Source organism: Salmo trutta, chromosome 22, assembly GCF_901001165.1.
Source record: "Salmo trutta chromosome 22, fSalTru1.1, whole genome shotgun sequence".
NCBI classification, from domain to species: domain Eukaryota; kingdom Metazoa; phylum Chordata; class Actinopteri; order Salmoniformes; family Salmonidae; genus Salmo; species Salmo trutta.
In genome coordinates this window covers 32450117-32475466 of record NC_042978.1, presented here as the reverse complement: position 1 = coordinate 32475466, position 25350 = coordinate 32450117, and the positions used below count along the sequence as shown (strand labels likewise).

At 43.0% G+C, this 25350-nt stretch overlaps 1 protein-coding gene across 1 annotated transcript in view; it reads right to left on the bottom strand.

Annotated features, from left to right (window-relative positions):
* LOC115158601 (KICSTOR complex protein SZT2) overlaps positions 1–25039 on the bottom strand; it is a 71894-nt gene extending 46855 nt beyond the window's left edge. Inside the window, exons 1-20 of the mRNA XM_029707761.1 lie at positions 24841–25039; positions 24486–24615; positions 24030–24175; positions 20820–20972; positions 17218–17332; positions 16619–16824; positions 16010–16246; positions 15694–15772; positions 15273–15361; positions 14650–14818; positions 14168–14390; positions 13751–13948; positions 13461–13558; positions 7343–7481; positions 6714–7001; positions 6177–6384; positions 4321–4448; positions 1826–2084; positions 1187–1361; positions 993–1085 (exon numbers count right to left, since the gene is read on the bottom strand). Of these exons, the coding sequence (XP_029563621.1) occupies positions 993–1085; positions 1187–1361; positions 1826–2084; positions 4321–4448; positions 6177–6384; positions 6714–7001; positions 7343–7481; positions 13461–13558; positions 13751–13948; positions 14168–14390; positions 14650–14818; positions 15273–15361; positions 15694–15772; positions 16010–16246; positions 16619–16824; positions 17218–17332; positions 20820–20972; positions 24030–24175; positions 24486–24615; positions 24841–24950 (3243 nt within the window). The 5' untranslated portion in view covers positions 24951–25039. The remainder of the gene's footprint in view (positions 1–992; positions 1086–1186; positions 1362–1825; positions 2085–4320; positions 4449–6176; positions 6385–6713; positions 7002–7342; positions 7482–13460; positions 13559–13750; positions 13949–14167; positions 14391–14649; positions 14819–15272; positions 15362–15693; positions 15773–16009; positions 16247–16618; positions 16825–17217; positions 17333–20819; positions 20973–24029; positions 24176–24485; positions 24616–24840) is intronic.
* Between the last annotated feature and the right edge of the window lie 311 nt (positions 25040–25350).

The window sequence follows — 25350 nt, the reverse complement described above, 5'->3', positions numbered from 1 at the left end:
GAGCTACCTTTTTATTTCCTGAGCCAATTTTATATAACTTCACAAACCATGTTGTGGGCCGTTTTAAACTAACCCTGGGTAACTAATAATTGTTTTGATAACAAACAGCATTGTTCAGCCATGTTGCCTAGCTAGCTAACAGCCTGGTAACTTGACAGTAGGTTTAGGCATATTTGATTGGCACCGGAAGAAAGGAAAAGGGTCTGCTACTCATGAGATGTGCTTTAAAAAGGTAGGATTCACATAGGCCTAATGTAAGAATAAACTACATCATTTTACATTTGAGATTTTAGTCAATTACCAGACGCCCAGTTAGTGCATTCATCTTAAGATAGCTAGGTGGGACAACCACATGTCACTGGAATAGTAAGTACACTTCTCCTCAATAAAGAAGCTATCAGCAAAGTCAGCGCTAGGAAGGGGAGTGAGGGGGTCAAGTGCAAGTGTTGGTTCAGGAAAGTTTTTATTTTGGGGGGAGGGGGAATACTCCTTCTGGTGCTCCTTAAATTCTGTTGGGTGCCTAACATTTGTATATGTGTTTGTGGGAGAGCGAGTGTGTTTATGAGAGGGAGGGTTAACTGAAGAGTAAAGGTTTCATGCAGTGTTTTCACTTTGACATGCAGATCATTATGCATGTCCAGTATATATTCCTTGCTCCAATTCCTCCAGCCAAATCACAGGTAGGCCTTTGTAAATATGAGCAAATCAGCCACCATGTAGTATTCTATGATACAGTGAACAGTGTCAAGTTAACTCAATATGTGTTGTATTGAGTAGAAGTGTGAATATCATTGACAGGTTTTTTGCATAGCACATGCGCATAACGTTTAGAAAATGGGAACAAGCGTTCGGATGACAGGGCAAACAGGGTGCTAGGCCACTGAATGTTTTTCACCCGTGGTATCGCGACACTACTGGTTATCATGATACTTGGCCTGGTATCGTATCATTAGTAAAATGTTGGTATCGTGACAACACTAACATACACATACCTCTTTCTTCGATGATGCTGGGCTGTAGTAGAAGTAGTGGGGATGAGAAGGTACGGTCTTGAAGTACTGAGCACTAATTTCCATGAATTTGTCCTGTTGAATACAGGCATTAGCTATCTTTTAAACTGTTCTATAACAAGAATATCAAAATTGTAACAATCCATTTCTACATCATCTATCCTTCAGTTGTTTACCTGTATGATTTTGTGCAGGTCAGGGTAGACCTCACACTTCTGCTGCAGGTAGAGGAGGGACAGAGGGAACTCTGGCATCCTGGTGGTCCTGGGGGGTTCGTCCAGGCCGAGCCAGGAGGTGGGAGCCAAAGTCTTCACTCTGGACTCTGCCTCACTCACGTCCTCCATCTCAATACTTGCAGATACAAGGTCATCATGTTTACTTATAGAGCACCATTCACTACTGGCAATCAATGGCCTGAACCCAACACAAAAACCAAAACAAACCAACCAAACAAACCAAAACAAAATGTTTGTTTGTGTCCCAAAGGTCTTGTATGTACCCACTCAATTCAGCTCTTGCCCAAGGTCAGATAACATGCTCTTTCCCTATGTGTCCATGCGGATCATTTTGTAGCAGACCAGACCTCAAATATGTATATCAAATATTTTAAATACTTCAAGTGACCTTGGTTTTAATTTGTCAGGGATAGTCCCAAAAGTGCAAACTCCAGATTGTTTGATGGAATATATTTGATAATTACAAGTAGAAGGCTGCTCCAGCCGGAGACAACATGCCAGTCAAGCACACCAGTCAAACACACCTCAAGTATTTCAAACATTTGAAACGGATAACAGCTCTGTAGGTCCCAGTAGTACCTGGATGAGGAGGCCATGGGTCCCCTCTTGGCATGCCTGTCCTCCTCTGCCTCTCCAATGGTGAAGGTGGAAGGGGTGCTGCTGTGAACCCTTACCCCTCCGTCTCCATGGCTCTCCTGGAACTCCCGGATGTGTCCGCAGAGTGTCTGGAGGAAGGAAGTGATGTCTATCTCCTGGAGAGACCCCTCACAGTAGTCCATGGCTGTCAACACGTCCTGGGAACTGATGTTGTAGGACTGCTGTAGGCTGCGGTACACACCTGAGGAATGGAGAGAACACGCACACACACAATTCAAATACACGCCTGCAGTGTCTTAATTCATCTTTCCACGATTCCTCACGTCTTATCTCTTCGCCTCCTTCTCAACTGCATTAAAGGAGAACTTACAAGTGGACCTTATCCAATATGATCTGAATAGGAGGTGATGAGACAGGATGTGAGGAATTGAGGAAAGATTCATTGAGAAAGAGCCCCACACTTAGCTACTACATCATCACAACCTTTCCCTACATTCTCAAATACGAATCTGGCAAACTATTCTACGTTTAGTTCAGCCAAGTACAGCACAATAAATCTACCATGTCTATATTTTATTTTAAAAAATTAGGAAATAAGGGCCGAGTGGCGCAGCGGTCCGCTAGAGGAGTTACTACAGACCCAGGTTCATTCCCGGGCTGTGCCACAACCGGCCGTGACCGGGAGTCCCATAGGACGGCGCACAATTGGCCTAGCGTCATCCTGGTTAGGGGAGGGTTTGGCCAGGAGGGCTTTACTTGGTTCTAGCTACTCCTTGTGGCGAGCCGGGCACCTGCAGGTTGACCCCGGGCGCCAGTTGTACCGTGTTTCCTCCAACATATTGGTGTGGCTGGCTTCTGGGTTAAGCTGGCGGGTGTTAAGGAGCGCGGTTAGGCAGGTCATGTTTCGGAGGACGCATGAATCCACCGTCGCCTCTACCGAGCCCGTTGGGGAGTTTCAGTGATGAGACAAGATCGATAAAAAAAAGCAAATAATAAACCCTAACAAATTAGTCAATACATTTTATATAAACTACATCCAAATAAAATTAATGATGCATTTTCAGTACAACAGGGTATAGATTTTAGGTTAACCTCTCGACTCAGCAGTGAGAGAAAAGATGCTGCCATGGCATCACTATATCTGCATGACAGACAGTCAGCACCGGAAATGTGCATTAATGTAAATCCATCATGCTTGTCAGAGGAGAGAAGATATTTTTCCACAGCAGAGTCTTCTAGTGTGTGTGTGTGTGTGTTTACAGACACGTCTGAATAGCCAATCCTGAAACGACAGCTTAAACACTCCTCTAATAGATGTTTCCTTCACTGGGATGACACAGGTGAGAGATCGGTCTGTCTTTGCGTTTGCCCTGAACACGCCTAGATAGAAGTGGAGGCGCAATCGAATGGCCTGCCTGTATGTGTATCAAGAAGTTACAGGCATATAGGGCACTTGTCAAAAGTAGTGCACTATTATAGGGAATATGCTGCCATTTGGGACGTGCAGAGATAGTCAGCTACAGGCCAATAATATTTTTTTTACATTTTGTTCATTTAGCAGATGCTCTCATCTAGAGCAACTTACAGTAGTGAGTGCATACATACTTCCTTTGTTACTGGTCCCTCTTGGAATCGAACCCCACAACCTTGGCGTTGCAAGCGCCATGCTCTACCAACTGAGCCACACAGGACCCCCATGCACACCTCTCCTCCCATCTCATTTCCCTTTAGTGCCATAAAGCAGGGTAAAGTATCATTGGGCTCCTCTATGCCTCAGTCATTTACGAGCCAGAGCAGAGAAGCACAGCATTTCATTTCCTGAGCAGTTAAGGGTTTTGTGACGTCTGGTCAAATACTAGCTACACAGACTGAAAAGCAGTCAGACTTGACTAGTCACCTTTGACGTAGACTCTCATGACAGGATGTTAACCATAAATGTTAACGTCTGTCAGCGATACTTGCATAATCTGACATAGGGGACAAGGAAGGCACTGGCGACAGTCTTTGGCAGAGGCTTTGAGACTTCCTTTCCTGTTTCCTTTAGTTCAAATTTGAAAACATCCACCCCCAGAAAAAAAAAATATCAAGATTTGAATATAGAATTGGTTCAAATCAAGATTTAATTATTGGTTATGAGATGACCTTTGACGTAGCTGTGGCGGTAGCGCATTGCCTTTGACGTAGCTGTGGCGGTAGCGCATTGCCTTTGACGTAGCTGTGGCGGTAGCGCATTGCCTTTGACGTAGCTGTGGCGGTAGCGCATTGCCTTTGACGTAGCTGTGGCGGTAGCGCATTGCCTTTGACGTAGCTGTGGCGCATTGCCTTTGACGTAGCTGTGGCGGTAGCGCATTGCCTTTGACGTAGCTGTGGCGGTAGCGCATTGCCTTTGACGTAGCTGTGGCGGTAGCGCATTGCCTTTGACGTAGCTGTGGCGGTAGCGCATTGCCTTTGACGTAGCTGTGGCGGTAGTGCATTACCTTTGACGTAGCTGTGGTTGTAGTGCTCTTGTAGCAGGCTGCAGTAGTTGGCCAGTTCCTTGTGTTTATGAGGCTGCAACATCAGGTCTGTCCAGGAGGAGGTGCTGCTGCGTTCCTGAGATAGGGACCTGAAGGGAGGGAAGGGGACAGACATCACAGACAGACAGTCACACAAACACTGTTACAGAATAAGAGGAAGAGAAGCACACTCAGAATCAGGAAGCCCAGTAGTAAATCTGTCAGCGAACCATACGAGCCATAGAAAGGAGGGAGCATAGCCTAATCATCAAATATAACACAGTTATTTTAACATGCTGCATATCTCCTCACAAACACACAGTCTCTAATCTGAAGTCATAAAAAACACACATCTCTGATCTTTAATCTCTGTTAGAAAGAAAACACAGTCCAGCTCCATGTAATGCTGCATTATGCATTGGGGTGAGGAGGCTGCTGTTAAAGTCTATTAACTTGAGGTTAAGGGGACACTCCACAACATTAGAGCTCCAAAGAATGCTTTTTAAGTGGGGAAATAAGCAGTTAAGAAAATGTATCCAATATGGCAATACTATGTGTCTAATGTTCATCGGAGGTCAACACAGTCAAACCTGTACCATGATACACAAGTGTATAATTCCCATATTTCACAGATGAAAAAAAAGTGTACAAAGAAACTTGTTTATCCATAAAAAAACATTTTTAATCATAGGCTAAGAGGAGAGATTTTCATAGCACAATGCTCAGGACATCAAGTAGGGTCTGTAAATCTCAGAGAAGCTTGACAAAACGACCCTAACTGCAAGAACCTGGGAACCTACAATAAGTAAGATATTGTCAGTTCACACAGCAGACATGTTGACTTTTGGCAGTTCTACCCATTAGTACATGACTGTAGACAGAGAGACGGCCTCCTAAAAGAAGCTAGGAGCTCCAGCAAATAGAAGGGTGATGCTTTGTGGAGTCAAGCCTTCAAGTATGTTAAAGAATATCAAGTCAAAATGTCTAGAGGCGACAGCCTTCTCTGGAAGATACCAACATCCCCATAGCAACACAAGCCTGGAGTGAGATAGTGATTTACTCAACCCCTGGAGCTTCTCCCTGGTCTGAAAACAGAGGAGATGGGAGCATGCGATTAGGCCTAAGCTCCTCCCACAGGCACCGATCCAAAACACCACAGCTCAGTTAATCTTTCCATGACTCCTTGCATCCTTTCCCCTCACCTCCTTCTCAACCGTATTGGTCCCATCCCCCATCCCCTCAAAGCAAAGATGCAAGGAATTGAGGACAGATGAATTGAGATGGATGGATATCACCAGAGGAGAAGACAGGCAGGATGATGGAAGCAGCAGTAAGCTAGCAGTGTTGTGCTACCTGAACTTCATCTGCTGATGCATCTCCTAGGAGTCAGCGTCTTGAGGTCTATTTATCACCACAGTAAAGGAAAACAACATTAGCATAGGGCTCAGGTAACCACAATGACCTTGCTGGCAACCAAGGTTAAGTGAAGGGTAAACTTATGAAGGGTATAATCAGGTATGACATGGTAGGACATTTCACAGAGAGTTTCAAGAGTCAGTCACATATGATTGATGGCATACACAGAGCCTTGGATCTGGCCTATTCCCCTCCCCGGACCTGGGTTGAAATTCTATTTGTTCCTCATAATACTTGGAGATTTTGATTGAGCCTGCCCAGTGTCCCAGTTTGCTATATTTCCACTGCTGAGAATATTCCATTAGTTCCATGGTGTCAGGCAAGCTCAATCAAGGGCAGATAAAGTACTTGAAAGAAAACAAATACTATTGAACACAGATGTGCTTCCCATCAGTAGCCCAAGTGTGCGTGTTACTGGATACCTGAAGAAGATGTCCCTTGGCTGCCTGTTGATGTGGGGATGGACTAGCTGATCCTTCAGAGAGTCCAGGGAACAGTTATAGACGTATACAGGGCAGCACGGATGGGACAGGTCCCCTGAGCTCTGCTGGGACACCTGGCTACTGAACGTGATGTGGAAGTCTCCCTTCTGGGGCTCAGCAAACTGCACCCCATCCCTGTCATCCACACCTGAGAGAGGGAGGGAAAGAGAGAGCGAGAAAGGAGGGAGAAAGAGAGAGAAGTGGAGAGAGGGGTAGAGAGAGAATCATTTACAGCTACAACTAGAGAGTGGGGATGCATTTCAGCGTGACGCCAGAAAGCAAAATAAACACAATTTGTTCTGGGAGCCCCATCCTTTCCCTTCCACAAGAGTAATATTATGTTATTGCTGAGGTAGAGGGAGGGAGAGCGGTAGAGGTAGAGAGAGCGAGGTAGAGGCAGAGAGAGAGAGGTAGAGATGGGGTTGGTGAGGAGGTATGTATGTTGGAAGCAACACACTAAGAATAATATAAATGCACCTTTGGTGCCATTTTCAGGCTCAGAGGGCCAGCTCTCCCAATTATCATGCTCTACCGTGGAGCTCCCAGATCCAGGGGAGAACAGGCGCGACCGGGGTCCCACAGGACCACCACCACCAGGGGAACGCAGAGGGGACATCAGCTCGCCAGTCAACCCACCATCCAGCCCATTGATAGAGACAGAGTGAGAATCGGCCTGTGATTTGTTGCTGATAATCAGGGTGTCATCATCCTCCCTATTACCCTGGGGCTCTGTATCCAGCCCAGATGACATCAACATCTGGACATCTGCAGAGAAAACAACAACGCTCAGAGCTTTATTGACACGGTAATGTTACTAACATCTATAAAACACACGGCACGGTAACAATACCACTTTCTGGTGATAAGCAGGTCACAATCAGTTAAAACTAGCACATGATACTAGACTGGTAACTAGCCTAAATACATAGGATTCCTATGACGAGAGCAGAGCTCCCACTTGTGTAATGAGTAGAAATAGCTGTAATTCTGTCCTATTTGCACATCAGACAAATACAGCAGAGCACAGAGAACAAAAGTGGATTTTATCTACCTGTGACTAAACCAGTTCCCAGAAAGGAGAAGGGGGTATAGCACACCAGGCCTACCTGTGAAGGTGTCAGGGAGGAAGGTGAGGAGGATCTGTTGGGGGCTGATGTACTTGGCGTAACACTTCCACTGAGGGGTAGACCCATCCCTCTCCACTGGGACTGACTCCTCATCCACCAGGTCTGCATTGCTGAAACTCTGAGAGAAAGAGGGGACAAACGCACAGAGATGACAAGTGTTACAAAATAGAATAGACAAAATGAGTATTTCCCAAGGAGGACAAAGCTTCAATAATGAGAGGAAGAAGAGGGTAGTGTAAAACATGCCTGGATACCAAAAGCAGAACCTGAGGCCCATTGGTGGTTTTACATTGTTTTTGCATTTCATAAAACTGATATCAACACCAAGGAGGAACCTTCTGGATTTCTCTCCTTAAAGAGAGAATGCAGACTGGTTAAAAGGTTTACCTGTAGGGTACAGGTTACTACCTGAAGGGTACAGGTTACTACCTGAAGCGTACAGGTTACTACCTGAAGCGTACAGGTTACTATCTGAAGGGTACAGGTTACAACCTATAGGGTACAGGTTACTACCTGAAGGGTACAGGTTACTACCTGAAGGGTACAGGTTACTACCTGAAGGGTACAGGTTACTACCTGAAGCGTACAGGTTACTACCTGAAGCGTACAGGTTACTACCTGAAGCGTACAGGTTACAACCTGAAGCAGGTTACTATCTGAAGGGTACAGGTTACAACCTATAGGGTACAGGTTACTACCTGAAGGGTACAGGTTACTACCTGAAGGGTACAGGTTACTACCTGAAGGGTACAGGTTACTACCTGAAGGGTACAGGTTACTACCTGAAGCGTACAGGTTACTACCTGAAGCGTACAGGTTACTACCTGAAGGGTACAGGTTACTACCTGAAGGGTACAGGTTACAACCTATAGGGTACAGGTTACAACCTATAGGGTACAGGTTACTACCTGAAGCGTACAGGTTACTACCTGAAGGGTACAGGTTACTACCTGAAGCGTACAGGTTACTACCTGAAGGGTACAGGTTACTACCTGAAGCAGGTTACTATCTGAAGGGTACAGGTTACAACCTATAGGGTACAGGTTACTACCTATAGGGTACAGGTTACTACCTGAAGCGTACAGGTTACTACCTGAAGGGTACAGATTACTACCTGAAGCAGGTTACTATCTGAAGCGTACAGGTTACTACCTGAAGGGTACAGGTTACAACCTATAGGGTACAGGTTACTACCTGAAGCGTACAGGTTACTACCTGAAGGGTACAGGTTACTACCTGAAGGGTACAGGTTACTACCTGAAGGGTACAGGTTACTACCTGAAGGGTACAGATTACAACCTATAGGGTACAGGTTACAACCTGAAGGGTACAGATTACTACCTGAAGGGTACAGGTTACTACCTGAAGGGTACAGGTTACTACCTGAAGGGTACAGGTTACTACCTGAAGCGTACAGGTTACTACCTGAAGGGTACAGGTTACTACCTGAAGGGTACAGGTTACAACCTATAGGGTACAGGTTACAACCTGAAGCGTACAGGTTACTACCTGAAGCGTACAGGTTACTACCTGAAGCGTACAGGTTACTACCTGAAGCGTACAGGTTACTACCTGAAGCGTACAGGTTACTACCTGAAGGGTACAGGTTACTACCTGAAGCGTACAGGTTACTACCTGAAGCGTACAGGTTACTACCTGAAGCGTACAGGTTACTACCTGAAGCGTACAGGTTACTACCTGAAGGGTACAGGTTACAACCTATAGGGTACAGGTTACTACCTGAAGGGTACAGGTTACTACCTGAAGGGTACAGGTTACTACCTGAAGGGTACAGGTTACTACCTGAAGCGTACAGGTTACTACCTGAAGGGTACAGATTAATAACCTGATCTGTTGCATCCTCTACAACCACTGTGATTATTATTATTTGCCCCTGCTGGCCATCTATGAACATTTGAACATCTTGGCCATGTTTTGTTTTAATCTCCACCTGGCACAGCCAGAAGAGGACTGGCCACACCTCAGCCTGGTTCCTCTCTAGGTTTCTGACTAAATTCAATTTTCACAGAACCGCTTGTTGCAATTTCGATGAGGCTCTCTTGTTCAGATATCGGTAAGTGGACTGGAGGCAGGGCATAAAAGGGATAATGAATCCAGTTGTTTGTGTTCGGGAAAGTACCTGCGTAATTGCGCATCCAACTCACTCAGGTGCTTCGCTGTCACATTCGACATTGTCCGTAAGCTTGAGTTAATTTGCACACAAAAAAAATCATACAATGATGGAAAGACCTGTGTGTTGTCCTTGTTAATGCAGACAGAGAAGAGCTCCAACTTCTTAACCATAGCCTCAATTTTGTCCTGCACATTGAATATAGTTGCGGAGAGTCCCTGTAATCCTAGATTCAGATCATTCAGGTGAGAAAAAACATCACCCAGATAGGCCAGTCGTGTGAGAAACTCGTCATCATGGAAGCGGTCAGACAAGTGAAAATTATGGTCAGTAAAGAAAACTTTAAGCTCGTCTCTCAATTCAAAAAGATGTGTCAATACTTTGCCCCTTGATAAACAGCGCACTTCTGTATGTTGTAAAAGCGTTACATGGTCGCTGCCCATATCATTGCATAGTGCAGAAAATACATGAGAGTTCAGGGGCCTTGCTTTAACTTGTTGAGGATAGGGGGCAGTATTTGCACGGCCGGATAAAAAACGTACCCAATTTAATCTGGTTACTACTCCTGCCCAGTAACTAGAATATGCATATAATTAGTGGATTTGGATAGAAAACACCCTAAAGTTTCTAAAACTGTTTGAATGGTGTCTGTGAGTATAACAGAACTCATATGGCAGTCAAAACCCTGAGACAAATCCTAACAGGAAATGGAAATCTGATGTGTGGAATCACTTCAAACCTTTGCCATTGAAACACACAGGGAGTTATTTATCATTTAGCACTTCCTAAGGCTTCCACTAGATGTCGACAGTCTTTATACAAAGTGGTTTGAGTCTTCTATGGTAGAAACTGACCCAAAGAGAGGCTTGGGAAGTTGGTCACAGGGGGAGGGCTATTACTACTATGACGCGGGAGCCCATGGGAAACCTTTTGTTCCTAAACGTTTAGTAAGACAATGTAATCGTCCGCCTTGAATATTATTGAAGCTCTGGTTGAAAAAGGCCCTAAAGATTTATGTTATACAACGTTTGACATGTTTGAACGAACGTAAATATATATTTTTTGCATATTCGTGACGACAAGTCCCGCGCGCTTCAGTACATTATGAGTAGCCTTCGGAACGCCCTAACAAGAAGGAACTATTGGGACATAAATTATTAACTTTTTCGAACAAAACTACATTTGTTGTGGATCTGGGATTCCTGGAAGTGCCTTCTGATGAAGATAATCAAAGGTAAGGGAATATTTACGATAGTATTTTTGATTTTAGATGGTTCCAAGATGGCGCTAACATGTATCGCCCAGCCTATTTTTCTGAGCATACCACGTCGTTTATTGCAAAGTGTGATTTCCCAGTAAAGTTATTTTTAAATCTGGCAATGCGGTTGCATTCACGAGATGTTAATCTATAATCCATTCTTTGAATGACAATATTCAATTTTAACAATGTTTTCGAATAGTAATTTTGTAAATTGTAGCGCTGATTCACCGGAAGCATTTAAGGGAAAATATTTTCTGAACGTCACGCGCCGATGTAAAATGCTGTTTTTATATATAAATATGAACTTTATCGAACAAAAAATGCATGTATTGTGTAACATGATGTCCTAGGAGTGTCATCTGATGAAGATTGTCAAAGGTTAGTGCTGCATTTAGCTGTGTTTTGGGTATTTGTGATGCATCTAGTTGCTTTGAAAATGGCGGTGTGATTTTTTTTGGCAAGGTACTCTCCTAACATAATCTAATGTTTTGCTTTTGCTGTAAAGCCTTTTTGAAAATTGGACAACGTGGTTCGATTCAGTAGAGGTGTATCTATAAAATGGTGTAAAATAGTCATATGTTTGAGAAATTGAAGTTATAGCATTTATGAGGTTTTGTATTTCGCGCAACGCGATTCCACTGGCTGTTGACTAGGGTGGGACGCAAACGTCCCACCTTGCCCAGACAGGTTTTTAACAAAGTCAACCATTTTCACTGTAGTGTCCAAAACGTCTTTCAAGCTGTCAGGCATTCCCTTGGCAGCAAGAGCCTCTCGTGGATGCTGCAGTGTACCCAAGTGGTGTCGGGAGAAAATGCTTGCACGTGCGTTACCACTCCACTATGTCTCCCTGTCATGGCTTTTGCTCAATCAGTACAGATACCAACATGAGCAGTAGCTATGTTTGGCTACATACGGACCATTAGCGGAATTCCCGCGAGAGAGAAATGGTTAATGTAATTGGATGTTAATTATTTGACTAGGCTACCTGTATTTGACATTGTGTTGTTATTTTGCTGAACACTAGAAGGTTAAATTTTATTTTTGGCAGTGAAACAAGGCTACTCAGGTGAGAAAAAAAACTCACCCAAATGTATAGCCCCGTTGGAAAATATAAATGGACTGTCTGAAAATGTGAAGAGAAAAAAAAAGTATATATATGAACCACATTTTCATTTGGCGTACCCCCAACGGAATGTAGTGTGGAAGCCTACCAAATAACAATTTAGCAACAAATTCAATCCCTTTTAGACAACTTCCTGAACAAAACGTTCCACTGTAATAGTGAAGGTGTAAACCTGGCAGTAGAAAACCTAAACTGTGTATTTGACCTCTCAGCTTCCCTATCAAATCTAAAACTGTCAAACACAAAACCGAAGAAAATTAACAACAATGACAAATGGTTTGATGAAGAATGCAAATACCTAAGAAAGAAATTGAGAAACCTATCTAACCAAAAACTTGGAGACCCAGAAAACCTGAGTCTACGCCTTCACTATGGTGAATCACTAAAACAATACAGAAATACACTACGGAAAAAGAAGGAACAGCACGTCAGAAATCAGCTCAATGTAACTGAAGAATCCATAGACTAACCACTTCTTGGAAAATTGGAAAACACTAAACAAACACAGTTATCTATCCAAATTGGAGATGTATGGGTAAACCACTTCTACAATCTTTTTGGCCCTATAACAACGAACAAACATTAAAAACATATACATGATCAAATAAAAATCTTAGAATCAACTACTAAAGACTACCAGAACCCACTGGATTCTCCAATTACATTGAATGAGCTACAAGAAAAAATAAAAATCCTCCAACCCAAAAAGGCCTGTGGTGTTGATGGTATCCTCAATGAAATGATAAAATATGCAGACAACAAATTCCAATTGGCTATACTAAAACTCTTTAACATCATCCTTAGCTCTGGCATTGTCCCCAATATTTGGAACCAAGGACTGATCACCCCAATCCACAAAAGTGGAGACAAATTTGACCCCAAGTACTACCGTGGGATACGCGCCTTCACCCTGCACACCCAAATTGAAAAACAAACAAACCAAAACAAAAGTCTTCTCATGCATTATTGATTTCAAAAAAGCCTTTGACTCAAGTTGGCATGAGGGTCTGCTACACAAATTGATGTAAAGTGGTGTTAGGGGAAAAACATACGACATTATAAAATACATGTACACAAGCAACAAGTGTGCGGTTAAAATAGGCAAAAAAACACATTTCTTTCCTCAGGGCCGTGGGGTGAGGCAGGGATGCAGCTTAAGCCCCACCCTCTTTAACATATATATCAATGAATTTGCGACGGCACTAGAACAGTTTGCAGCACCCAGTCTCACCCTGCTAGAATCTAAAGTAAAAAATGTCTACTGTTTGCTGATGATCTGGTGCTTCTATCACCTACCAAGGAGGGCCTACAGCAGCACCTAGATCTTCTGCACAGATTCTGTCAGACCTGGGCCCTGACAGTAAATCTCAATAAGACCAAAATAATTGTGTTCCAAAAAAGGTCCAGTTGCCAGGGCCACAAACACAAATTCCATCTGGACACGTGCATTACCAGGATGCACCATGCTTCTACACCTGCATTGCTTGCTGTTTGGGGTTTTAGGCTGGGTTTCTGTACAGCACTTTGTGACATCAGCTGATGTAAGAAGGGCTTTCTAAATACAATTTGATTGATTGATTACCTGCAGGGTACTGGTGGACCCAGTCACTTCTTTACTGTGCTCTATAGTTTGGAATGACATCACCGTGTCCTGTCTCTCTGGACGTTTCAGGCACTCCTCTGTCAAGAGAAGGTAACAAACAAGTCATTTTGTGCAGGAGTATAAAATGTTACATCATTAAAACAATCATTAGCAGGATTTTGTTGCTTTCAGTCAGTCAACATGTGTTTATAAAGTGCTTTACATTAACTCAGTCTAGACTCCAAAGAGCAAGCAAATGTACAGCAGAAGCACACATTTAGAATGCCTACCTCTGATGACAGGAAGAGAGAAGGGTGCAATATGTCCGTCTCGTTCCCTGTCTAGGATGTGATGCATGAAGGTGACGTTCTCATGGTCAGCCAATGTGATCTCCCGGTCACTGAGCTCGTTTTGCAAGCTGCTGTGGAACAGACTAAGCAGGAGCTCGTTGGGCAGGTAGGGGGCGCCCTGGGACACCTCCGTTTCCACTGCAATACATTTTCATTACTTCAACCACCATCTTCATAATATTGTAGCGACAACACGTAGTGACCATGTCAAGACGTTTGAACCTCTTGGGGTATAAATGGCTAAGGTGTTGGACGAAGAGTAGGAGGGACCCAGATTTGGGCTATTACCAGAATTTGCCACAATTTATCAATTCATGTTGAAAAAATATTTGATCTTGAGGACATTATAACATTCACCTCTGCTGAGAGTGAGGAAGAAGATCTCTATCTGTTGGCACTTGGGCAGCAGCTCAATGAGGTCAAACTGGATGGGAACGGTGTGGATGCAGTCCTCAGAGGGTGGGGGGTCCCCTGCCCCGACCGCGATGGGAGGGTACACCTGCTCCTTGTTCTGGCACAGCTGGCTCAGGTACTCAAACGTCATCATGGTGGACACAGTGGCCAGATCCCGGGGGAAAATCTGTGGACAAAGTTAATTCACTTTTACAATCAAATGATGAGAGAGGAACCAGACGTAGAGTCGTTCCTCCTCTGGCCGTATCTGTACACACATTTCAACTTTACCTCATCTCTTCATAAGTATTGTAATACTACAGAAACGCATGAATTGGAACTCCCAGCGATTTTACTACTGAATAGCTAGCTACCTTTGACAACAGCTGACAACTGCTAATATAAAAATACCAATTTCATTGATTGATTGATTGATTGGTACTGACCGCCTGGGGTATCTCCTGGTAGGTGAGCTCCTGGAAGTGTCTGTGTTGGTCTCTGGGGCTCCATACTGTCCTACTCTGAGGCTCAACCCAACACTCGGTCACCAGGTTGAGCTCTGTGTCCACATCGATGGCCTCCACCTCTGTATCGTTGTCATCGTCTGTGGAGAAACTGGAGACCCATGATGGAAGATAAGGGATCAGGACATGAGGAGACATACGGAAGCTTATTCAGCAATAGCACAATTACCTGACTAAATAACCAGCAAAATATACCCAATGGCAACGTGCACCAAAGCATTCAAAAGGTTTAAAAAAAGTTATTATAAATGTAACTGTTCTTATAAATAAAAGTAACAGTCCTTATAAAAGTAACAGTTGTTAAAAATAAAAGTAACAGTTCTCATAAATAAAAGTGTTCTTATAAAAGTGTTCTTATAAATAAAAGTAACTGTTCTCAAAAATAAAAGTAACTGTTCTTAGAAATAAAAGTAACTGTTCTTAGAAATAAAAGTAACTGTTCTTAGAAATAAAAGTGTTGGATAATATATGAAGATAATGTTGGAGAATGTGTTGAATAAAGCAATAGAACCAGTGGCTAAATACTTAATAGAATTCAGTCTCACCTGTCCTTTGTAGAGGTGGAGTGAGGTGGAAACAGGATATACTGGACAATACAGGTGTGACTCTCTCCATCCACTGCCTCTGGCATCCCCTACAGGGACAGCATCACAAGTCATTCTTACCATGAGATTTGTATAGGAATTCAATGCAAACACTGTACAGTAAACTGTCTGGCCTCAATATGTCCAGATAAGAATATGTATATGTGTGTGGCCTAATTTTTGCAGTGTTAATGTAGATAATGATACATGAGTTTTGTTTGGTTTAGACTGAACAATGTTACCTCATTCTGTAAAATGTGTGTAGAAATTGTTCATATCGGCTTGAAGGACCGCTCGAAGGACAATTTTTTTAATGAGTTCATATGGGTTTAGTAAATACTTTGTCTCTAAGTGCCCCAGCCAGTCAGCATTCTACTCTCACCTTCATTGGCAGTTCAGTCACCATGTTGACTATGCCATCTCCACTGGCAGCAAAATGAAAGCCCTCAGAGAGGCGAATCCTGGAGGAACATCAAAACACACTTTCAGGAAACAAGTCACAAGATGTTAGTAACCCTAAGAACTTCCTAACAGCTCCCTGATATGACAATGATGACTTGTATCCATCAGGAAAGTATTTCTGTGTCATAAAGCATGCCAGCATATAGATATTCAGGTAAACCGGTGTAACGCACATCAAAAACTTTACATACATAGTGCATGATACAGGTAACATTAAATATGCCAGGGGGACTCACTCAGACAGCATGGACAGCATATGTGCCACAGCTTGTAGGGGAACGGTAGATCCAAGGCCGCCCTGCACCGTCCAGACCCAGCGCTGGTGGAGAAAGTAGCGAGAAAGAGACGCTAGGCTGGACGAGGCTGCGCGATTGGCTGCCATACTGAGGGGCGCGGTCATGCTGGGGAGCTGGGTGAAGTTCTCCATGTTCAGAATGAAGGGCGTCCAGAAGTCTGACGGAAGCTTATCGTAGCTTCAGGGGGAGATTGGACACTGTTAGATTCAGAGCACTCATAATCCAAACAAAAATCTGATGCTTTATGTCTCGTGACCTCAATAATTGTAATCTACAGTAAAAAGCCACGTGACTGAAAAAATATCAATTGGAATCACTTAATTTTACAGTACAGAAACCAGATATTTCCTAATTACATTATAAAATGGTAATTACACAGCAATAAGTACATCAATAAACTTGTTTGTTTCTTTGAAAACAGTAGTGCAAATTGAAATGCTACCATCCGACTGCTTTGGTATGGCAAGTTAACCAGCATTATTTCAAATCAGTTGTGCCTGCTGGGTAACTTCCATGCTCAAGGCACAAATCTGAATACATTCCATTGACCTGATGAGCAGTTTCTCCAGAGGTTTGTTGAGGACAACCATACATGGCCGGTCAGACAACGCAGGTTTGGAAGTAGGGAGAGGAGGGGACTTGGCGCGGGAGGCGTGCCCCAGAATCTTCCACTTGGTCTTGGGTGTAGCCTCCTTGTTCTGGATGAACTGAGGGAAGTGAAGCCTCAGGATCTGCTCCTGCAACTCATCCACTATCTAGAAGATGAAGGGCAGAGAAAAGGTTGAGCTGAAGAATAGGATAGTTCCCTCACAGACAGCTGTTTAGTTCACTTCCCTTAATTGGCATTTCAGGAATTAGTCTTGCATCTTCAGCCATGAGTTAACAATCAACATTTACAGACAACATTGACACAAATGGCAACAAAAGGTCATACCAACAGATGTCTGCAGCATTCTGAGGAAAATGTGTCATGTTTTCACCTAGTGAGTGACATATTTTACTAGTCACACAAGTTTGTACTGAACACTTCTCTCTGCTTGTTAGTACCATATACAGTGAGGAGAAATAAGAACAGCTCGAGATTAAAAATATATCCTCTATTCAAAAATTGTTTCAAGTATTTTTGGTGTGTAGAACATGTCCAGTACCTTGTTCCTGGTGTGGGCCAGGGTGCTGATAGGAAAGCCCAGCCTCAGAACCATACAGGGGAGCTTGGAGATCAGACGCACCAGATAAAAGGAGTTGGGGGGCTGGTCAGAGGCACTGGGGACAGGACATTCATTAAAATCTTCCTCAAGTCATGTACTGTATCTCAATCCTGACAAGTGTGAAAATAGAATGTTTTCTTTCAAATACTTTGTGCATGTGATTGAATATGCTTCAAGTGGGTTTGCCTTTATGAGACTTTTCCATTGGTTCATTCAGTCATAGTTTAAAAGGGATGAATTGAGATTTTAGCAATGAAGGAGTGAGACAGACCTAGGTTCAAATAGTATATATATTTTCTTTTAAATACTTAAAGGAATACTTTGAGATGTTGGCAATGAAGCCCTTTATCTATAGTGGGTTGCGAAAGTATTCACCCCCTTGACATTTTTCCTATTTTGTTGCCTTACAACCTGGAACTAAAACGGATTTGTTGGGGGTTTGTATAATTTGATTTACACAACATGCCTACCACTTTGAAGATGCAAAATATTTTTTTATTGTGAAACAAGAAATAAGACAAAAAAACAGAAACCTTGAGTGTGCAAACCATTCATTTTTTTCATTTCACTTCACCAATTTGGACTATTTTGTCCATTACATGAAATCCAAATAAAAATATATTTAAAATTACAGGTTGTAATGCAACAAAATAGGAAAAACGCCAAGGTGGGTAAATACTTTTTAGATTCTTCAAAGTAGCCACCCTTTGCCTTGATGACAGCTTTTCACACTCTCGGCATTCCCTCAAACAGCTTCATGAGGAATGCTTTTCCAACACTCTTGAAGGAGTTCCCACATATGCTGAGCACTTGTGGGCTGCTTTTCCTTCACTCTGCAGTCAATCACCACCTTCCGGAGACACCTGAAACCCCACCTCTTTAAGGAATACCTGGGATAGGATAAAGTAATCCTTCTAACCCCCCCTTAAAAGATTTAGATGCACTATTGTAAAGTGGTTGTTCCACTGGATATCATAAGGTGAATGCACCAATTTGTAAGTCGCTCTGGACAAGAGCGTCTGCTAAATGACTTAAATGTAATGTAAATGTAAATTCGGTTGAGGTCAGGTGATTGTAGAGGCCAGGTCATCTGATGCAGCACTCCATCACTCTCCTTCTTGGTCAAATATCCCTTACACAGCCTGGAAGTGTGTTTTGGGTCATTGTCCTGTTGAAAAACAAATGATAGTCCCTCTAAGCGCAAACCCGATGGGATGGCATATCGCTGCAGAATGCTGTGGTAGCCATGCTGGTTAAGTGTGCCTTGAATTCTAAATAAATCACAGACAGGGTCACCAGCAAAGCACCCCCACACCATCACACCTCCATGCTTCACGGTGGGAGCCACACATGCGGAGATCATCCATTCACCTACTCTGCGTCTCACAAACACATAGCGGTTGGAACCAAAAATCTCAAATTTGGACTCATCAGACCAAAGGACAGATTTCCAACGGTCTAATGTCCATTGCTCGTGTTTCTTGGCCCAAGCAAGTCTTTTCAAGCAAGTAGTGGTTTCTTTGCAATGAAGGCCTGATGAGAGCCAGTTTCATCATAGCGCTCGATGGTTTTTGCGACTGCACTTGAAGAATCTTTCAAAGTTCTTGAAATTTTCCACACTGACTGACCTTCATGTCTTAAACAATGGACTGTTGTTTCTCTTTGCTTATTTGAGCTGTTCTTGCCATAATATGGACTTGGTCTTTTACCAAATAGGCTATCTTCTGTATACCACCCCAACCTTGTCACAACACAACTGATTGGCTCAAACGCATTAACCTCTCTGGGCTGGGGGGCAGTATTTTCATGTTCGGATGAAAAGCGTGCCCAGAGTAAACTGCCTGCTACTCAGGCCCAGAAGCTAAGATATGCATATTATTAGAAGATTTGGATAGAAAACCCTCTGAAGTTTTGTGAGAGTAACAGAACTCATATGGCAGGCAAAAACCTGAGAAGAATCCAACCAGGAAGTGGGAAATCTGAGGTTCGTAGTTTTTCAAGTGATTGCCTATCCAATATACAGTGTAAATTTGGTCAGATTGCACTTCCTAAGGCTTCCACTAGATGTCAACAGTCTTCAGAACATTGTTTCAGGCTTCTATTGTAAAAAGGAGCGAATAAGAGCTGTTTGAACCAGTGGTCTGGCTGAAAGCCTTTAGTTTAGTCACGCGTGTGGCCGTGAGCACGAGCTCCGTTCCCTTTCGTTTTTAAAGACAAAGGAATTGTCCGGTTGGAATATTATTGAAGATTTATGATAAAAACATCCTAAAGATTGATTCTATACATCGTTTGACATGTTTCTACAAACTGTAATGGAACTTTTTTTGACTTTTTGTCTGGACTTCGTGCCCCCGCCTTGTGCATTTGGAATAGTGAACTAAACGCGCAAACAAAAAGGAGGTATTTGGACATAAAGATTAACTTTATCGAACAAAACAAACATTTATTGTGGAACTGGGATGCCTGGGAGTGCATTCCGATGAAGATCATCAAAGGTAAGTGATTATTTATAACGCTATTTCTGACTTTTACTGACTCCGCAACATGGCGGGTATCTGTATGGCTTGTTTTGGTTGCTGCGCGCTGTACTCAGATTATTGCATGGTGTGCTTTCACCGTAAAGCTATTTTAAAATCTGACACAGCGGTTGCATTAACCTCTAGGGTAGGGGGCAGTATTTGCACGGCCGGATAAAAAAACGTACCCGATTTAATCTGGTTATTACTACTGCCCAGTAACTAGAATATGCATATAATTATTGGCTTTGGATAGAAAACACCCTAAAGTTTCTAAAACTGTTTGAATGGTGTCTGTGAGTATAACAGAACTCATATGGCAGGCAAAAACCTGAGAAGATTCCTTACAGGAAGTGCCCTCTCTGACCATTCTTGGCCTTCTACACTCTCTTTATTGAAAACTGAGGATCTCTGCTGTAACGTGACACTTCCTTCGGCTCCCATAGGCTCTCAGAAGGCGGCAGAACGTTGAATGATGACTTTGCAGGCCATGGCTGAAAAACAGTAGCGCATTTGGTAAGTGGTCGATCAGAGAACAATGAGACTGGTGCGCGCGTGCACGAGAAGAGTCCATTTTAGATTTTTAGTCTTTGAACAAAAACAAGGTTTCCCGGTCGGAATATTATCGCTTTTTTACAAGAAAAATCGCATAAAAATTGATTTTAAACAGCGTTTGACATGCTTCGAAGTACGGTAATGGAATATTTAGATTTTTTTTGTCACGATACGCGCCGGCGCGTCACCCTTCGGATAGTGTCTTGAACGCACGAACAAAACAAAGGATATTTGAACATAACTATGGCCTCCACTAACGCTAGTTAGCAACTTCCTTCAAACTGCAAGCAGAGACATAAAAATAGTATCCATGAGTTTAGCCGACACTGGGGAAGTAGCTAAAGATCTTCATTGCCAAAATCTTGACGTATCCCTTTAAGTATTTGAAAGAAAATAATAATACTATTTGAACTCAGGTCTGTCTCATTCCACATTGTGAACTATTTACCATGAGTCTCTATTCCCCCTTACCTGTATATGAGCTTGACGTATGAGTATCCCTCCACCAGAACAAAGCTGCTCCAGTCCCTCAGTAGGGAGGTGAGGGCTGAGTGAGAGATACGACACTGGATGGTGCTGAACCGCCCGTTGCTACCGGCAGTGTGAAGGTGCTTGGGCAAAGGCCTGCAGAGAGAAAAGTATTTGAATGCACGGTATCTCTGTGCATTCAAATTGCCATCGATAAAATGCAATTGTGTTAGTTGACCGTAGCTTATGCCTGCCCATACCATAACCCCACCACAACCATGGGGCACTCACAACGTTGACATCAGCAAACCGCTCGCCCACACAACGCCATACATGCTGTCTGCCATCTGCCCTGTACAGTTGAAGCAGGGATTAATCTGTGAAGTGCAGACTTCTCCAGCGTGCCAGTGGCCATTGAAGGTGAGCATTTGCCAACTGAGGTCGTTTACAACCCCGAATTGCAGTCAGGTCAAGACCCTGGTGAAGATGATGAGCACGCAGATGAGCTTCCTTGAGACGGTTTCTGACAGTTTGTGCAGAAATTCTTCACTTGTACAAACCCACAGCTGGTCAGCTGGTCTCAGATGATCCCGCAGGTGAAAAAGACAGATGTGGAGGTCCTGGGCTGGAGTGGTTACACGTGGTCTGCGGTTGTGAGGCTGGTTGGACGTACTGCCAAATTCTTTAAAACGATGTTGGAGGCGGCTTATGGTAGAGAAATGAACATTAAATTCTCTGGCAACAGGAATGTAAACAAATTTGTGCACAACATTTGCGAGAAATAAGCTTTGTGAGTATGGAACATTTCTGGGATCTTTTATTTTAGCTCATGAAACCAACACTTTACATATTGCAATTATATTTTTGTTCAGTATACAGTGGTTCCTCCTTTAAAAGTTGCAGCGTACCGCGGCGCAGCTTGCATGGTTCCGCAGAATTCTATGGCACGTTATTTCAGTTTGAACCACTGGTACCATTAATGCTAGTTAGACCACCAGAGGGCATCTTTGAGAAGCATTTGATAGCCTTCAATAATGGCTGCACTAGAGAATGTGGGCATGCGGGAGACCAGGGTTCAATTCCCCGACGGGGAGGAAGGAGTAGGCTGTCCTTGTAAATAGTAAATAAGAATTTCTTCTTAACTGATTCCATGTGTTATTTCATAGTTGTGATATCTTTATTATTCTATAATGTAGAAAATAGTCAAAATAAAGAAAAAACCTGGAATGAGTAGGTGTGTCCAAACTATTGACTGGTACTTGGTTAATTAATTTGATTAATATTATGGTGTTTCTATTCCAAGAAAAGCTAAAAAACCTCTGGGTTTGTGTTAGGATTTAACGGAAAATATAGTGCTGTACAACTTGACGGTCGGGAGTACAGTACTAGGCTATGTAGTTAAAGAATCCAGTGTCCTGTGGGCACACAGGAGACCGGGGTTCAATTACCAGACGGGGAGGAAGGAGTATGCTGTCCTTGTAAATAAGAATTTGTTCTTAACTGACTTTCTTAGTTAAATAAAGGTTACACTAAGAGCATATAATTTCTACACCCTAATTTTCTAATTCTAGTCTAACCAATACCCAAACGGAGATTCAGTGAAAATAAAAATCTCATTGAATTATCAAGACCAGTGCTTGTCTCAGAGCAGCGCGAAATGGTGCTAAAATAGTCGTAGGCTTTTGCTTCAAATCCTATTGCTTCTAACTTCAATATGCTCTTTAAACAAATAAGACCTACACCACATTTAACAGGACATTACTCAACATTAGTGAGACTCATGTCGCCTACGGTAGGCCTACAGTATATCAAAAAATATGACATGACTCTCTGCCAATAATTAAATACAGAGGATTGGAGGATATTTCTGTAATTCAGTGATATTTATTGCCATATTAATTCGTTATGGATCCATAACTGAATAAACATCTGCATTTTGAAAGAGTATTTTTATTATTATTTTATTAATGAAAGCATAAAGATGCCATTATTAGTTACATTGTTTTAGTTTGAACGTGCAGACTGGCACTAAGAACAGAACAGTGGGAACATTTCCATAGTCAGCGCCATTATTAGTACAATGCCCCCTTAAAGTGTTGCCAGTGTGGCGGGGTGGGGGTCCTCCCCCTCCCCATGGGCTAGGTCGGTCTTCTGTGCACGGCTCTGTGGCCCATCCCGTGCCCCCTGCCCTCATGCCTTGAACCTTGCGCGCTTTCGGTGGATACAGCTGGAGAACTGCAAGGCAGTCCCATTGTGCGCCACTCGGGAGCCATGAACAATATATATTGTCCTGCTAATAATATATCTGTGAGAATATCCAAAGGGCTTTTATATAATTCTAAATGAATAATAACTTTGTTTAAAAAATAACAATATTTTGGAGATGATTTTGTTTTCAAATAACGAGAAAAAGGCTATTCTTGAACATGGGGTGAGACATTGTTACCAATTTGTAAATAAAGCCAGTTTGTTATTTAGAATGATTTATTTCTGTTTTTAGAGGGAGAAAAAACATAAACCTACAGTCATCTCATGGGTCTGCCAGTCGAGGCCAGCACGGGTATTGAACCAGCATCTGCAGCAACACAGCTTGCACAAAATACCACATTCTCTAGTGCAGTGTCTTACATTTACATTTTACATTTAAGTCATTTAGCAGACGCTCTTATCCAGAGCGACTTCTTAGACCGTTGTTCCTCTCAGGCACTATACAATGTGACCGGTCGGGAGTGGCCAACAGTACTACAGTAAGAGCAAAATAATCCTAACAAAATAAAATTATAAAAACCTTAGTGTAACAACAGTTTTAGTAAGTAATACTTCAGTCGTGCACAATTAGCAGTTACCATTTAGGTTTATGTCACCCATTCAGTTAGAGACACAGTAGGACCCAAAAGCATAATCAGTGCGCTAACTCCCGCTTGCGCTGGTCTGGAGCAATGAAGTGGTGACGCACGGTACCGTACTAAACCACAAATTACCTCTAAGTCCCGCAGCGTAAGCTCGCAACTTTTAAAGGAGGAACCACTGTACAATAGTTGGTGCGTAGACCTGAAACAGCCAGTAGCGGAACAAGAGAAGGTCCACAGTTCTCTCTCTCTACTATTGACTGGGAGAGGACAGTAAAAATTGCTCCCAGTGATGATATTGATAAATTGACAACTCTATTGAAAAAAAAAAAAAAAAAAGTACAATAACTAAGGCATCTCTCACATGTCGTGCTCCAGGATGATGGTGATGCGGTGCATGTGAAGCCATCTCTGCCAGAAGTTTGCATCCATGGACAGGATGGGCTTCCAGTATGAGGCAAACTGGGACTGGGAGGAGTCTTTAGAGCAACTGTGCTGTAGGGAGAGAACCTGGAGGACAGAACAGGGCTCTGGTCAAATGTAGTGCACTATGTAGGGAATAGGGTGGCATTTGGGACACAGGCTGTGACTATGTGTCCTAAGGTAAATAGAGTCGGTGTGGCACCACAGTACAGAAAATCACGATCACAATCACAATATTTGCAAGTAAAACATTCAAAATAGCCTCTATTTGCTGAATCAATGTTACTTAGAGCAGGCATAGTACCTCCAGCCTGGTAAAATAAAGGCAAAATAAACAAACTAGGCTCAGTCCCTAATGGTGAAAATACATTGTTTGAAAGCCAGACAGAGTAGATACCGGCATGGTGGATCCAGGGGGGATGTAGAAGAGAGGAACTCCGTTCTTGGTGCTCTCAGGTATGGTGTAATTCTCTGGGAGAGAGTTAAAGGACTGCAAGTGGACCAGCATCTGATCCGTCTGGTTTATACTACAGAGGGCAGAATAACATGTGTTAACAAGAGAAATGCACAGTATACGCTCACAAAATTGTTTGAAGCAAGGCACTTTAAACAACCCTCTATCCTGAGGTACTACTCCGTGGCTGACCCTGTACCTCTCAATGTGTGTAGTTGAGGAGGGATGAGATAAGCAGAAGACAAATCTAATTTTCTCACACTCACAAAATTGCCAATAGAGTATGTATTCAATTGACCTCTGCAGTGTGTTCCAAAATCGTCGTATGACAGAGGTGCGGTATGAGGAGGTGATGGGTTTCCTCAGAGTACAGCTGATATCATGGAGGATGTCGTAGCTTCCCTCCATGGTGACCTCTACCCAGGTGGTCCTCTTGGCAGGGTCCAGGGGCCACCGCTAGGTACTCTATTTGCATGTTGTGTTTCCATAGCAACACCAGCTTCACCTCCAGCTGGGTGCCGCCTAGTGGGAAAGGGAGCAGAACAGACACTGAAACACAGGATTTATAGAAATGTAAACAGTTAGTCTAGAAAACTGGGCCTTGTGAATGCTTCTGCAGTAAAACAGATCTATATGGAGGGTTTTACGTGAATAGTAGATGATAACTTGAGGTTACTTGCGGTTGGATAGTACAGGGGTTTTCAAACTTTTTAACATCAAGGACCCCCAAATGTTATGAGCACCTGGGTGAGGACCCCTACTAAAAATATATATATTTTCGCAAGCTGCCAATTAAGTTCCTGAGAGC